Here is a 17176-nt window from a genome sequence, read left to right as displayed (position 1 = left end):
CCTAGGGTTATGGCAGACCATCTGGGTCTGCAGGTGGAGCCTTCCAAGGAATTATTCACTTTCGTGGATTGTTCTCAGAGAAACTCAGGACGGATTGTGAGAGACCTAGAGGTGCAGATTTGTAATACCCTAGTTCCAGTTAATTTCCATGTCTTGGATATCAAGCGAAACTGGAACTCTTCTCTATTACTTGGGAGAGCCTTCTTATCAATAGTAGGAGCAATATGCAACTTGCAAACAAACCAGTTGTGTCTGACGCTCATGTCCATTACAATCCTATTCCAGTCAAGAAGCCACATACGTCCTCCAGAATAATAGCTGATCCAGAAATCATTGCAGCATGCCACTGTGGAGCAGAATAAAAGACATAATACTCGGCGTCGATCGAAACTCACACTGCAACATCGATCGACAGTGCCCTCCCAAACTCGACTGACATACCAGGAGAAGAATCGGTCGACAGTAGTCCAGAAGATTGGGAGAACGACTACTACAACCCTACTATAGCAGCATACACCAGACACAACATGCATACGGAGGAGTATGATGAAGATTATGAGGAGGAACGAGCTGCAGAGTACAGAGCAATTCTTGATGAGGAAGACAAACTTCTACATCATTCCTTCTGGAAGAAGAATGCACCATCGATCGACGGAACAATCTCGACGTCGATCGACACTCAACCTCATCATACAAACCGAAAATGATCATCGACCGACATTGCCTACCACCCATCAATCGACATTGGAGTTGACCGTGTGCGAGAAGGAGACTACTCGATTGGGAGTTGGACAGATGATTACCACCACGAAAGCTATGCAGTAGAAATGGAAATTCATGAGCCCAGAGAAGATGAACTTCATGAAGGTTTCACTTATGAGGAACTTCTGAACATGCAAAGACGTGATGAAACAGACCAACATCAAGTAGAAGCTACTGGGGAAAGAACACGTTTCAGCCATTCTATCAACAGAGCTATTCGCCCATCGATCGACGAAAAGCCTCCGTCATCGTTCGACATCCGGCCAAAACAAAAATCTACTTTAAGGGAAAACCCTAATTTTGATAACCAGTATCTAACACCAAATAAATTTGGTGTTTTCAGTGACCTAGATGGCTACGCAAGAGCAATAGATGGACATGCACTGCAAGTATCCAAAGAGGACATTGCAGACATTCTTCAGATGGCTAATGGAGAAGATAATCTCTTCATGCTACAACGTACAGTTCCAGCAACTCAGAAGGTTACAAAAGAAGTCTATGACACATCTGGTGGCATAGACAATCGCTTCAAGAAGAAGTATAGACATCCTACTCGACCGTCGACCGATGTTAACGTCCCACCATCGATCGACAGACGTCCAGAATTCGGCAGAAGAGCCTTTGACCTTTTTGGAACCAGAAAATTCTACTGGGAAGAGAAAGATGAGTATGGAGTCTATAGAGATGACCGAGGATGTGCAAGAGATGTGAATGGAAACATCATCAATGTGTCCAAGGAGGATATCAGAAAGCTAATGGAAAGAGATTTGAAAGATGAGCACAACTACATATGTCTTCCAGAACATGCTAGCTCATTCACACAGACCAAGCCGGTACCAGAGATCTACACCAAGGATGAGATCAATGAGATATTCTATGGATTTTGTGGAGCCCAAGAAAAAAATGAAAGTGATTTCCAGATGAAGCTTGATGGTGTTTACAATCCACTGAATGATAGCATCAGTTGGTTGACTACATGCATGGAGGATATGAGGCAAGACATAGCCAAGATTCAGCGTGCGGCCGACAAACATCGATCACCATCGATCGACATACACTAATCATAATCGATCGACATACACAACCCAACATCGATCGACTGTTGGGGTCAAAAACGGTTACGACAAATTTAACATTCAAAACGTCCGAGGAAGAAAATAAGAATTTTTCTGAAGAGTCCTTTTCAAAATAGATTCTTCCTTACGAAAAAGCTTTACGGAAGAAAGATTCGAGATGTCCGACGAAAGCACGAAACAGGTCGTAACGCAGCGACCGAACATCCGTCCCGGTCGGTCACTACGTAGCGACCGAGCTCAAGCCAAGGTTCGGTCGCTACGTAGCGACCGAGTGCCCGTCCCGCTCGGTCGCTACGTAGCGACCGAGCTCGAGCCAAAGCTCGGTCGCTACGTAGCGACCGAGCGAGAGCCAAAGCTCGGTCGCTACGTAGCGACCGAACGATCGTTCCGCTCGGTCGCTAAGTAGCGACCGAGCTCGACCAAGCTCGGTCGCTATGTAGCGATCGTCCCGCTCGGTCGCTACGTAGCGACCGAGCTCAAGCCAAGGCTCGGTCGCTACGTAGCGACCGAGGGCTCGTCCCGCTCGGCCGCTACGTAGCGACCGAGCGCTCGTCCCGCTCGGTCGCTACGTAGCGACTGAGCGATCATCCCGCTCGGTCACTACGTAGCGACCGAGCTCGGCCAAGCTCGGTCGCTACGTAGCGAGCTCGGTCGCTACGTAGCGACCGAGCGCGATCGTCCCGCTCGGTCGCTACGTAGCAAGCGAGCGATCGTCCCGCTCGGTCGCTACGTAGTGACCGAGCTCAAGCCAAGGCTCGGTCGCTACGTAGCGACCAAGTGCTCGTCCCGCTCGGTCGCTACGTAGCAACCGTGCTTGAGCCGAAGTTCAGTCGCTGTGTAGCGATCGAACCCTTCCGAACATCGATACGACATAAATCCATGCATTCTCGTCAAACCTTCGAATGCTATCTCCCGAAGACCGTAGCAAGCTCAGTCCATGTTTTCCGCTATTCAAATCCATCAATCAAACTTCGCGGATTAGAAACCGCGGAAAGTTCGTTCTTTATCAAAAAGAAATCGTAGTAAACGTGTCGAGTCAAAAGACGGCCCAAAGGGATCTAAAACACGACTCGAGGCCCATCCTACGATTTCTTAACCAAAACCCCGTAAACCGCAGCACGGTTTACGCTTGGTCCACAAGGAAGGATAAATGTCAAGTTTCCGCGGATAAATACGAAAGTTTTGAAGATAATTGGAAGATCGGAAAAAATGGAATATCTCCATTTTTATGCTATGACGGCTTAAGGGCAGAAGAGTAAAAGCGTAAACCGACTTTGGAGCTAGTATATAAGGAGTCCTAGGCGAGGAGCATGGAGAGAGGACTTTTCAGAGCAAACTAAGCACTTAGAACAATTTAGGCAATTTTCTGTTTTTGTTATTTTGAACTGCGACTCAATTAGGTTTAGCCGTCTTAGGGTTGCTAGAACTAGGAATCTCGCCGACATCTCTCGAGCCCAGGCTTATACCTTGTTGTAAACGCTCATACGCAGATTCGGAATAAGATCTACTTTGCTCTCTTTTTCGATTTCTTATTCTTATCGTTGTTATTCTCGTGTTCTGATTGCTTGACGTGTGGCAATTAGTAGATATCCGGGTCCTCAGGGAAATTAGGGTTTTCCTAGTTTCCTTATTTAAACGGAAATCGACAGTACGAATTTCGATTCCCACAGTTTGGCACTAGAAGGAGGGGGGGGTGGATCAATCTAACCCGCAAAAGCCACATCACTCTCGATCAGACATGTCAACTAACGACGCGGATAATGTGCAAACTCCTCTTAACGGAGGCAGCGGCACCGATCTCCACACTCCAGTAGCGGACGTATCCACGGCCAACGCACAAGCCAACACCGCGACGCTCGAGGAGTTTAAAAAGATGTTTGCCACCTATGAGAAAAGGTCGGAAGAACAGGATAGCTCGTGAATACCTTGACCCAACAGGTTGAAACCTTAACGGCAAGGATCCAAGCAATCCGCCCCCGCGGAACCACCAAAATCCGCGGGAAAAGGCTCGATTTCGCTACCCCACTCGACAGATCAGGAGTCACGCGGGAACGACCTTCCGGTCAAAATCCTTGCGAGAAATCTCCCATCGAAAAGGGGAACCCTGAAAGTCTTCTGCCCCATGCAAAGGACTCGGAGGATAACGAAGCCGAACACATTGACCTGGATCCTAGCGATGTTTCCAACGACACCGACGAGGACGTCGACAGACATCCGAGAAGGACCAGAAGCCGATCTGCTCGGGAAGGCTCCCCGTTCGAAAAACCAATGACATAAGAGGAAGAAATCGCCTATTGGAACGAACAGGAGGAGCTGGCTGAAAGACAAACCGAGCTAGCTCGCAGTAAATGCCGACATGCTCCGAAAATCTACTGACGAGACATCGGATATCCGCGATCTTTGCGACTACTTCACCAAGACTGCGGCAGAAGTGAGGGTCGTAAAGTCTTAAATCCATCATGCTATTAGTGTTGCCCCCGAAATCGATCGACTGTTGGAAGGAGCTCGGAAGACCCCTTTTACCAATCGCATTTCGGACATCTGATCCGGGAAAAATCAAAGTACTGAAGTACGATGGTACGGCCGATCCAAAAGCGCACCTTCAGGCTTTCCACATCGCGATGGGAAGAGCTAGACTGAAGGACGGCGAAAAGGATGCCGGCTACTGCCGCCTGTTCGTTGAAAACCTGGAAGGAGCAGCACTTGAATGGTTCGCACGCCTTCGTCGTAACACAATCGGGAGTTTCCGACAGCTCGCATCGGAATTTCTCAAGCAATACTCTGTATTCATAGACAGAGAAACTTCCGATGTTGACCTCTGGAGTCTCTCCCAGAGGGAAGATGAACCCCTCCGCGAGTTTATCAGTCGGTTCAAGCTGATAATGTCAAGGGTCAGTGGGATAGGCGACAAAGTGGCCATCGACACGCTGAGAAAGACGCTCTGGTACAAGTCGAAATTCAGAAAGTGGATAAGTCTCGACAAACCACGAACGATCCAGGACGCCCTCCACAAAGCAATGGACTACATCATAGTAGAGGAGGAAACTAAAGTCTTATCGCAAAAACATAGGGCGGTAAGACCATCCTCGAAAGACGTGGACCCGAAAGGGAAAAAGAAGAACTCTCGTAACGGCAAGTACGTCCATCACGAGGGGGAAGATCTCCAGGGGGCGCATAACTATGCGATCAACTCGGATCAGGGTCGGACCACGGGCAACACATGGACTCGCAATCAAGGGTATGACGAAAACACCTTCTGCGAGTTCCTCCAATCCCGAGGACATTCCACAACCAACTGCAAAGTCTTGGGAGCAAGACTGGCCGCGAAGCTACTCGCTGAAGAGCTCTCGGAAGTAACTAGCGTCAAGGATCTGATCCTCGATTCTGATCGCCCTCCAAAGACGGACAGAAATCCGTCCGCTGAAAAATCCCCTCAACAAAACCAGCATGGGGATAAACGCGACAGGAGGCCAGACGACAAAGGGAACGATAACAATCGCGGCAGAGTCAATATGATCATTGGAGGATCACAATACTGCGGCGACACTGTGTCGGCCATCAAGGCTTACCAACGAAAGGCGGAGTCGAGCGCAAATTGGTCTACATGGTCTCCTCCCCGAGATGGACAAAATTGCTCGATCACCTTCATAAAGGCAGATGGGCCGACGAACTCGAGGGAGTCCTCTGGTCTCACCGTACCACCCCAAGGCGAGCAACGGGAGAAACTCCCTTCGCTCTGGTATACGGCACGGAATGCATGATTCCCGCGGAAGTTGAATTTCCCGGTGTTCAAAGAAGGTTATTACCCGAACGAGAGGAACTCAACGATGCTATGCTCTTGGATGATCTCGACCTCATTAACAAGCGCCGGGATCGAGCGCTTATCCGAATTCAAAACTACCAGCACGCCGCTGCAAAATACTATAATTCCAACGTACGAAATCGTAGGTTCAATCAGGGGGATCTGGTCCTTCGCAAAGTTTTCCAAAACACCGCTGAACGAAACGCGGGAAAACTCGGAGCAAACTGGGAAGGTCCCTATAAAATCGAAAAAGTCGTCCGACCAGGTTCTTACGAAATAGCCAACATGCAGGGCATAAAAATTCCTAGAACCTGGAACGCGATGCATCTCAAAAAATACTATCACTAAACGAACCAACCCGCAATCACTGAACTACGAGACGGCTTGATCTCCGCAAGGAGTACGTAGGCAGTTTGCCGAAAGAAAAATCAGCTGTCCCCCCTCATTAAAAAGAGGGGAGTGGGTACGTATACTAGTATACTCCCCAAAATCGAAAAAACTTCTTACCACGCTCTTGGTGTTTTCGACTTATCAAAACCTCCTCACCTGTAAAATCAGTGCGAGGTCTTCGGATATTAGTCAACCGTTTAGGAGAAGCAACCTTTGGCATCGCGAGACGTCGCAAAAGATGCCTCAAAAGTTTATTTCTTTCGAACGAACCAAACTTCCGTCACAAAAGAAACATATATATGCACACACTAGCACCTATTTTGCGCAAAAAAATTCGAAACAACGGCACACGCCACCAAGTCCGATGATGATCACATCGAACTCACAAAACGTCCTAAACAGACATAGCCATCTCACGAAGATGACTCTCTTACATCCGACACAAGGATAATAGCACTATAAAAGAAATCCGAAATTTTGGTCTAGCACTTCCGGTCTCTGGAGAGATGCTCGATTCGTATCAAACAAGTCGTATAAGCCGAGAACCTATCGCGGACTTTACATCGACACGAATCAGGAAGAAATCGCGACAGGAAAAACGATAGCCGGTTAGTCACCGCACAATCCATAAACCGAGAGTAAACCTAGGTCTTGCCCTAAACCCAGCGCACTGGTCTCTAACATCTCAAAGGCATGATATCGAAAGATAAGAGATTCTTAAACCATGTCTCTATGTTTATGTTCGACATCTTCAGCACCCCCGCAGAATTCACATCTCGCGGAAGAACTCTCGAAACAGGTCTCGAATGAAACATTTCACAATCGAAGAAGGATATGAGACGACAACTCATCACCTTCCTCCCCACTATTCGCAAACTCATAAAAAGCGCTATCCGATTATCTTACCATAAAAAGAAAGCCGCAGAGCGGCAGGGATTCAAAGCCACACACGGCCAGTCCCGAAATACAAATAAGGCCATTCAAGGCCGAAACATAAAAACATAAAAAAAAATCTCTCGCAAGAGATCTAACCCAAGTCATCCTCAGAACTTACGCCCCCTCTTCACCCGCTGCCTCGTCCGAGCCTGGAGCCGCGCCACCTTCGTTTTCTCCGACCATTGTGTCTTTCCCCTCTGGGTCTTCTGAACACGTCGGAAGGAAGCACGCGGATTTCAGGTCGGCCAGGACGAGACCGAAATCTCCATTCTCGGCCGCCATATCTCCCTTGCAGCCGGACAGTCGGGCCTCTTCGGCCTCCAAGGTTGGGGGAGTCTCACTTTGGAACGACCGAACCACGGCCATCCCGCCCTCAATCGTCGCCAAAGCTAGATCCCTGCTCCGGATACACTCGAGGGAACCCAGGAAAGCAGAAATCTTCGCCAAGCGAGCTTGAAACTCCGCGCGAAGGGCATCCGTAGCCTCTTGGATCCCACGGCGCGCTAGTCCCGCGTCACTCTCGATCTGACGCTGGAGTCGACGCACCTCCCAGGATTTGGCCTTCCTGGCCTTCTTTTCCTTAAGTAAGGAACTCGCCGTCTTCCCAAGGTCCCTCTCAAGCTCCCCTATCGCAACCTCGAGCTTCGACACTTTCGCAGAGTGAGAGTCCTTGACAGCCGTCAACATGGCCTCGGTTTCGCACCATCTGCCCTGAAGCTCCACCAACTCCCCGGAAAGGCGACTGGTCTCAGAACCACATTCGCCGATCATCCCATCGATCAACGATATGAACTGCGAACGGTGAAAATTCTTAAGACTAAGTCCGAGAAAAGAATGCACAAAAGACGATCAAGAATTCAAACACGAGATAAACCTTTCCGCGAAGTCCCGATGCTAGGCTCGATCCGCCTCGCTGCGAATTCTCCCCGTCACCACTCTTGGCAAGTTTCCTCTTCCGACTCTTAGGCTGAGTAGCCAGGACAGCGCTAGGAGCACGCAATGCAAGAACGACGTCTTTTCTGGCTGGAGGAGGAGGCATAGAGTCAGCGGCTTTCTCCTTGTCCTCGACGAGGATCGGAGTCGTGGAAGATCCTGCAGGTAGGGCTTGCGGGAGAAGAGCCATGAGTTCGGTCCCATGACACGAGGCAACGACCTGCGCGGAAGAAGACGGAAACTCAGAGCCAGCTTGAGCTAGTTCTTTCTCGGCTTGACGACGAACTAGTTCCTCTAGGAAAGAAATATGACCGGCAACACAAGCCGGCGCTTCCGCCGGAGAAGTTAGAACCGGAGCCGGAGAAGTGGCCTCGCCCATCTCGACGTCGGAATCCTTCTTATCACCTTGGGAGGAAGACATGTTGAAAGGAAAGTTATGAAACTAGAGAGTTTTTTAATTTTTGAATGAGTTTGAAGGAATGAAGAAGGGAAGGTGTGAAGAAAATGAATGACAAGAGCTCACTACTTATAGAAGTATGGATTCGGAATATCGTCTCGACAACTTTTTTCCGCGGAGTTTAAAATGTGAATTTCGTCCAATACACTTAACCTTGTCAAAGTCATCTATCCGCCCGCTAGAGTCACAACTCTAACGGGCTGGGGGGCTAACTGTTGGGGTCAAAAACGGTTACGACAAATTTAACATTCAAAACGTCTGAGGAAGAAAATAAGAATTTCTCCGAAGAGTACTTTTCGAAATAGATTCTTCCTTACGAAAAAGCTTTACGGAAAAAAGAATCGAGATGTCCGACGAAAGCTCGAAACAGGTTGTTACACAGCGACCGAACGTCCGCCCCGCTCGGTCGCTATGTAGCGACCGAGTTCAAGCCAAGGCTCGGTCGCTACGTAGCGACCGAGCTCGAGCCAAAGCTCGGTCGCTACGTAGCGACCGAACTCGAGCCAAAGCCCGGTCGCTACGTAGCGACCGAGCGATCGTCCAGCTCGGTCGCTACGTAGTGACCGAGCGATCGTCCCGCTCGGTCGCTACGTAGCGACCGACCTTGGCCAAACTCGGTCGCTACGTAGCGACCGAGCGATTGTCCCGCTCGGTTGCTACGTAGCGACCGAGCTCAAGCCAAGGCTCGGTCGCTACGTAGCAACCGAGCGATCGTCCCGCTCGGTCGCTACGTAGCAACCGAGCGATCGTCCCGCTCGGTCGCTACGTAGCGACCAAGCACAAGCCAAGGCTCGGTCGCTACGTAGCGACCAAGCGCTCGTCCCACTCGGTCGCTACGTAGCGACCGAGCTCGAGCAAAAGCTCGGTCGCTGCGTAGCGACCGAGCGATCGTCCCGCTCGCTCGCTGCGTAGCGACCGAGCGATCGTCCCGCTCGCTCGCTGCGTAGCGACCGAGCTCGTCCCGCTCGCTCGCTACGTAGCGACCGAGCTCGGCCAAGCTCGGTCGTTACGTAGCGACCGAGCGCTCGTCCCGCTCGTTCGCTACGTAGCGACCGAGCTCGAGCCAAAGCTTGGTCGAGCTCGGTCGCTACGTAGCGACCGAGCTCAAGCCAAGGCTCGGTCGCTACGTAGCGACCGAGCGATCGTCCCGCTCGGTCGCTACGTAGCGACCGAGCTCAAGCCAAGGCTCGGTCGCTACGTAGCGACCAAGCGCTCGTCCCGCTCGGTCGCTACGTAGCAACCGGGCTCGAGCCGAAGTTCAGTCGCTGTGTTGCGATCGAACCCTTCCGAACATCGATACGACATCAATCCATGCATTCTCGTCAAACCTTCGAATGTTATCTCCCGAAGACCGTAGCAAGCTCAGTCCATGTTTTTCGCTATTCAAATCCATCAATCAAACTTCGCGGATTAGAAACCGCGGTAAGTTCGTTCTTTGTCGAGAAGAATTTGTAGTAAACGTGTCGAGTCGGAAGATGGCCCAAAGGGATCTAAAACACGACTCGAGGCCCATCTTACGATTTCTTAACCAAAAGCCCGTAAACCGCAGCACGGTTTACGCTTGGTCCACAAGGAAGGATAAATGTCAAGTTTCCGCGGATAAATACGGAAGTTTTGAAGATAATTGGAAGATCGGGAAAAATGGAATATCTCCATTTTTATGCTATGACGGCTTAAGGGCAGAAGTGTAAAAGCGTAAACCGACCTTGGAGCTAGTATATAAGGAGTCCTAGGCAAGGAGCATGGAGAGAGGACTTTTCAGAGCAAACTTAGCACTTAGAGCAATTTAGGTAATTTTCCGTTTTTGTTATTTCGAGCTGCGACTCAATTAGGTTTAGCCGTCTTAGGGTTTCTAGAACTAGTAATCTCGCTGACAGCTCTCGAGCCCAGGCTTATACCTTGTTGTAAACGCTCATACGCAGATTCGGAATAAAATCTACTTTGTTCTCTTTTTCGATTTCTTATTCTTATCGTTGTTATTCTCGTGTTCTGATTGCTTGATGTGTGGTAATTAGCAGATATCCGGGTCCTCTGGGAAATTAGGGTTTTCCTAGTTTCCTTATTTGAACGGAAATCGACAGTGCGAATTTCGGTTCCCACATCGACGACGACCCAAAGAACTCACACCCGATGAAGTCCCAACCAGATTTTCACACCAGAGCAGAGATTGATCAGTTGGTAGAAGAGATCTACAGAACTCTGGAAACTACATAAGAGAGGCTTGATAGGAGATGTGATGACATCTTTTTCCCAGTGGATCTTAGCATTAGTGCTTTGACTTCCGAGATAGAAGCTATACAAGGGGAATTAGTGGAGATTCAGAATTACATTGCCCGTTGACCAGAAGCATCCGTATCGATCGACAGACGCAACAACAAATCGACCGACATTCTTAGACAGACATCGGTCGACGACGCTACAAACCAAGGCAGGCTAGTACCAAAGGTGACATCAGACATGTCTGATACACACAACTAGGGAGAAGAGATCTCAGCTGACACTTACGCCACACTCAGAAGACATTAGTTCAACCTTGAGAGTCTTGAAGATAGATTGCAGAAGATGAAAAGCACAACTGCAACAATGAAGAAAAAATGGCGCAGAGGGGATGAAGCAATGCGAGACTTCACTGGTACATGGTTCAACAAGCGCAGAGAAGAGATGGACACTTTTTTTCCAACAAGTTCCAGCTTTCAACACTACTAGCCAAATCACCTCCAAAGTCAAGCTAAATGACTATAACAAAGCGCTGAGTGGGAGGTAACCCACTATTAGGTAATATTTATTTGGTTTTTATTTATCAAGTATTAATATTAGTTTTTATTTATTGCATGTCATTAGAAAAAAAAAAGATCTGAGTAGACGATTGCCGTGCATATCGACCGATGAGACACTGTCGACATCGATCGACAGAGCATCACCTGCCGCGACCGATATCAACAGCATTACATTGGTTGACATCCATTCCGGTCTGGTATATCATTCTAACTTGTTAGATTGAGTCCTTATGATTTAGTTTTCACCATAACTCCGACTGAATTTACACTTGGGACAGTGTAGTTTAAGTTTGGGGGGAGGTTTACTATTAGTAATTTATTCATAAATCTTATTAAAATGTTTTCAAATTTTTTTTATTGAGTCAAGAAGGGGATAATGAACTTATTAGATTTTTTCTTGTTATCTAACCACTCTTTAGCACAATTCTAGACTTACTTATTGCAGATAGTACTAAAGATACTAAAGTGGATCAACCTGTCAATTATTCACACTTGCTGAGATTGTTTGAAGGAACTGCTTGTCTTCGAGCTTGGTATACATGGAATCGGATTCTTCAAACAAGTCTGGAAGGTAAAACCTTGTGTAGATAGATTTATCACCCTGTCTCTCTATTTTCGAAATATAGATTAAAATTATACATGTAGTTAAAATATATATATATATATATATATATATATAATAATACATATTTACTAGAGATTTATTAGGAAGTGATTCGATCAGAACTTGCTGGCTACAACCATTAAGGCTTGCTTCATAAGAATTCTATAGGGAAAGCATTAGAACATGACTTGGTGGCTACAACCATTAAGGCTTGCTTCACAAATAATCCTAGGATATAGGTCCAAAAGAAGTGAACATGACTTGGTGGCAACCACGATTAAGGCTTGATTCATGGAAGCCTGTCCAATCTTGGTCAATGATCTTGCAATATAAGCAGACTTTGACTGAGAGAGAAAATTAGTAAAGAGAGAGGATATAAACTAATGTTTACCTGTAGGTCCATATACTTGTTTGAAAATCCTTCCATCCTGTGATTGATACTCCCAAGGTAAAGCATGCACTTTTATTTATACTAAGAAATGAGGTTGGTAGAGGGAAATGTCAGACAAGATTTGCTAAGTTGTTGGCTAGGTGAATTTGGTTGCTAAGACAGGATATGGTATAATGTGCTTTTGTGATTAGGATTTCTTAGATGTGGATTGCAATATTGTAGAGATGATGATTCTAAGTTTTAAATCATATGAGTCCCTGCTGTTTTCAAACCTCTTTCAGAGAGACTGCCTGTTTGTTTTGCTTGAGGACAAGCAAAAGGGTAAGTTTGGAGAAGTTGATAGCCCATGGATTTGACCCACTTTTACCCATGGTTTATAAGTGTTTTAACTATTAATTATTATATAATAGAGTCTATTTAATATATTTATAGGATCAGAAGTGCTTTGGAGATAAGTGATGATTTTGGTGCATTTTGGAGATATTTGGAGTAAGCACCCGAGATGACCATCGAGCTCGACCACCGGTCGATATTGATGAGGAATAATCGATCAATGTTCACATCTTGACATCGATCGTCAGGGAAGCACGCAGAAAGCCCGTTTGGTCACAGTCGACTTGAAGCCCAAGTCTTCACCAATTTACAAGATTACTTCTGACGAGTTTTAACCTAATTATATAAGCTTTGCCAACATGTTAGAGGCAAAGAGTGCTTTCTTGTTTTACTATTTTCACAGAAAAGGTTTTCTCGGATTTTGATAGATTGGAGAGAAGATACAAAGTTATATTTGTGATTGGAACTCCATTGATATCTATTTACTATTCTAATACAAATTTCATACCTAATTGTTGTCATGAATTACTTGGCCATTTCTGAGTAGTTTCCTTGTTAGATTTTAGGGTTTGAATAGGTTATGAGAGATTAGCCCCAACTATAGATTGTCAAGTTGTGATATTAATCATTAGGATTGTCATTAATACCTGATTCTAGATTAGTTAACTTGAACTTTCCCTAGGATTGTTAGATATAAGCGATAGCTTTAATCTCATCCTAAAACCATTCTAATTGAGCTAAGATTTTTGCTAAGAGTAAGGCGAGAGCTGATCGAGTGACCTTAGTGAGCACATTTAACCCGCACATTAACGCTTGACCAATAGCGTCGATCGATATTCAAATAGAATAATCGGTCAACATTTCGAATAGTGTATCGATCGATATTCATATTGAATCATCGATCGACACTGGTCAATAGATGAACCTAGAAAGCGAGAGCTTAGTGGTTCGTTTATAAGTGTTGAGCTCTACAATATCATGCATACAACTTGTTAGGCATCTATAGGATTATAATTCTAAATTTTCTTAATAAAAACCCTATGTCTAGCTATTTCCTTTTAAGCACCAAACCTCAAACAATCAATCGAGCAGTTACTTGCTCAAACAACTGTAACTTTACATTTAAATCATTAAAACCACCTTACTTAACAAATCCAATTAGATTTATTAGGTTTCCTACCTCCTTGTGTATTTGATCCCTAAGTACTACAATTGAACCTCTTATTTGAGAGAGTAAAATCACTCCTTAGGGTAATTTAAGTGATATCAACGTGTGTCGAAACTCCTATGTTAAATGTAGGTGAAACTTTAAGCTTTTAACTTTTTTGATTTTCCAACTTTGTTAAAATTAGACAAACTTGTGTTAGTTTCACTTTCTCAAATGTCCAACATCGTAAAAATTTGAGAAACTTTTTCAATAGATCAAACTTCATAATCGTTCAACTTCGCATAACTTAGGCGAAACATACGAGAAGCTTAGAAAAAACAAAAACTTGAAGTTCTTGTTCGTATAAACATGTCAAAATTTGTGTTAGTTTCACTTTCTCAATTGTCCAACATCGTAGAAATTAGAAAAACATTTTTAATAGATCAAACTTCATAATCGTTCAACTTCGCATAACTTAGGCGAAACATGCGAAAAACTTAGAAAGAACAGAAAGTTTAACTTCGTCATAGCTTTAGGAATTACTTGTACATCAAAATTCCTACAACTACAACGACACCGAGACCCAGAATAAGACAACCTCCTTTCATTATTTTGGGACCACTTGTCATTGTTGCTTTGAGTACTTGAAGAATTCGAACCAGGTAGTCCAACGGTTGTATGTTGGGGTCGAAAACGGTTATCTCGAAATCAACGGCTAAGATTATCATTTTAGCAAATTTGTCACGAAAGACTTCTCGAAAGAAATATCGGAAGAATACAAATACTTATGGACGAGGGTCTCCGGAAAGATCGGTACAAAAAGAGACATGTCATGACCCGAGAGCCGGACCGTTCTCACAAGGTCACCTCGTCCATGGGCGAGGACGACCAGCACCACGGTCACCTCGCCCATGGGCGAGGACGACCAGGACCACGGCCACCTCACCCATGGGCGAGGACGACCATCACCACGGTCACCACGACCATGGGCGAGGACGACCATCGCCAAGGTCACCTCGCCCATAGGCGAGGACGACCAGCACCACGGTCACCTCGCCCATGGGCGAGGACGACCAGCACAACGGTCACCTCGCCCATGGGCGAGGACGATCCGCGCCCGGTTCACCTCGCCCTAGGGCGAGGACAATCCAATCCCGGCCAGTCCGACTCGTTTCGACTCTCGTGTTCTCCGTATAGTTGTGATATCCGACTTTTGGATCATATACCTCTCGTTTCGTCTCGATCGGAGTTACTCTCGAAGTTTTACGACTAAAATCGTAGAAAAGCCCGAAGGCCTAAAAATGGCCCGAGAGGATCTAAACGTGTCTAGAGGCCGATCTACGATTTAGAAGGGACCCGAGCCCAATGGGAGTTATGACGTTTTATCCTAACTCGCGGAAGTAGGATAAACGTTTAGTTTCCGAAGATAAATATCAAGATTCGAGGATAAATACAAAGATCGACGAAAAATGGAATATTTCCAAAAGAGTAAACTTGGGCCCAAAGGCAAAGGGGTAAATGGGCCACCGACCTAAAACAACTATATAAGGAGAGCTGGAGCAGAAGAAAAGGGATCCGAGAATTTAGACTTAGAGAACTCCTGCTAGCTTAGGGAACTTAGAACTTAGGTGGTTAGACTAGCAAGGCAAGGCTTAGAACGTTTTGCCGCCTTTCTGTTCTGCTTTTGTCTAGTTAGCATATCTCTACTCCTCTCGGAGAAGTCATGTATTCATACTATTTCTTTAATAAAACGCCTCCGAGCGACTATTTATCTTTATCTTGCTATCTATCTTTTTACGCTCTGAAAGTGATTACGCAGAGAATTCGGACCATCAGGGAAAATCGGGTTTTCTTGGTTTTCCTCCATATTTATTCATTAAAATCAACGGTGTGAATTCCGGATCCCACAATTTGGCGCTAGAAGGAGGGGGGGGGGGGGTCGAATTCTCTAACTCAAAAATCACAAATGATTAAAGATACAAGATGTCCGCTCCAGTAGCTCACGAAGTCGTCTCTTTCAAGGACAGAGCAACGGCCGACCAGGTCAAACCTCACAACCATCTCCTTGTCATCGAACTGACCATCCAGGACATCGACGTAGAAAGAGTGTTGGTCGACACCGGATGCTCGGCCAACATTATCTATAAAAGCACCCTCGAGAGAATGGAAATCGACCTGTGCGCCATCACAGAAGGTCCCAGTCCAATTTTCGGACTCTCAGGAGACGCTACTATGACCCTCGGCTCAATCAACCTCTTGGTTAAAGCTGGGAGCGTCGTAAAAATAACGGAATTCTTGGTCGTCGATCGCCCAACATCGTACAATGTAATCATTGGAACTCCATGGCTGAATTCCATGAGAGCGATCCCATCGACATTCCACCTATGCCTTAAATTTCCGACCCCTCATGGAGTCGAAACAATTCAAGGAGACCACAGGATGTCACAAGTTTGTTTCGCCGCTGAGTTAAAAAGAAAGAACTTTGCGATCGAAGCTTCCCACAAGAAGAAAAGAAAGCTGACTCTCGACGAGGGCGCCCCAGAACAAGACTCGAAAGTCTTCTGGCAGTCACAGAGGGTTGAAGCTCTAGAAGGGAAGCGCGAACCAACTTGCGAACCAGTAATCTCGGTCTGTCTGGACGAATCCCGCCCATAACGATGTGTCGAGATCGGAGCCAACCTCTGCGAACCATTGAGAACAGAGCTCATGGCTTGTCTTAAAAAGAACCTCGATACGTTCGGTTGGGCCGCGGAGGATATGCCAGGAATCGACATCGGCATAACATGTCACGAACTCAACATTGACCCGACCTACAAACCCGTAAAACAAAAAAGACGGAAGCTAGGACCAGAGCGTGCTACCGCGGTAAACGAGGAAGTTGAGAAACTCCTCAAAGTAGGGTCAATAACAGAAGTCAGATACCCGGATTGGCTCGCCAATCCCGTCGTGGTCAAAAAGAAAAATGGCAAATGGCGAGTATGCGTCGACTTCACCGATCTCAACAAGGCCTGTCCAAAAGATTGCTTCCCACTTCCGCACATTCACCGACTGGTCGAAGCAACAGCAGGGAACAAACTTTTATCATTCATGGACGCCTTCTCCGGGTACAATCAAATCATGATGAATCCCGACGATCGCGAGAAGATCGCATTCATCACCGACCACGGAATGTATTGCTACAAGGTAATGCCTTTCGGTCTCAAGAATGCGGGTGCTACTTACCAGCGACTTGTCAATCGAATGTTCTCCGAACAGCTCGGAAAGACTATGGAAGTGTACATCTATGACATGCTCGTAAAATCCCTTGACAAACACGACCACGTATCCCACTTGGACGAGTGCTTCGCAAGGCTGAACCTACATAACATGAAACTAAACCCGGCAAAATGTAGGTTCGCAGTAGCATCAGGAGAGTTTCTCGGTTATCTGGTCACGTGTCGTGCGATTGAGGCCAACCCCAAACAGATAAACACACTGATAGAAATGGTCTCGCCAAAGATAAAACGAGAAGTCCAAAGGCTAACCGGAAGGGTCGCAGCTTTAAACCGTTTCATCTCACGTTCGACGG

General features: G+C 46.5%; 1 protein-coding gene across 1 annotated transcript; it reads left to right on the top strand.

Moving 5' to 3' along the window:
• Positions 1 to 15591: 15591 nt before the first annotated feature.
• LOC125591859 lies at positions 15592 to 16263 on the top strand. Its single transcript, XM_048766741.1, has one exon. It carries the CDS (start codon positions 15592 to 15594, stop codon positions 16261 to 16263), a length of 672 nt encoding a protein of 223 aa, XP_048622698.1.
• Positions 16264 to 17176: the final 913 nt, after the last annotated feature.

The sequence above is a fragment of the Brassica napus genome, chromosome C8, assembly GCF_020379485.1.
Source record: "Brassica napus cultivar Da-Ae chromosome C8, Da-Ae, whole genome shotgun sequence".
NCBI lineage: Eukaryota > Viridiplantae > Streptophyta > Magnoliopsida > Brassicales > Brassicaceae > Brassica > Brassica napus.
This window is presented reverse-complemented; position numbering and strand designations above follow the sequence as displayed.

Bases quoted from the DNA above. Each gene is read 5' to 3' on its own strand.
- LOC125591859 (XM_048766741.1), top strand. From the start codon at position 15,592: ATGTCCGCTCCAGTAGCTCACGAAGTCGTCTCTTTCAAGGACAGAGCA.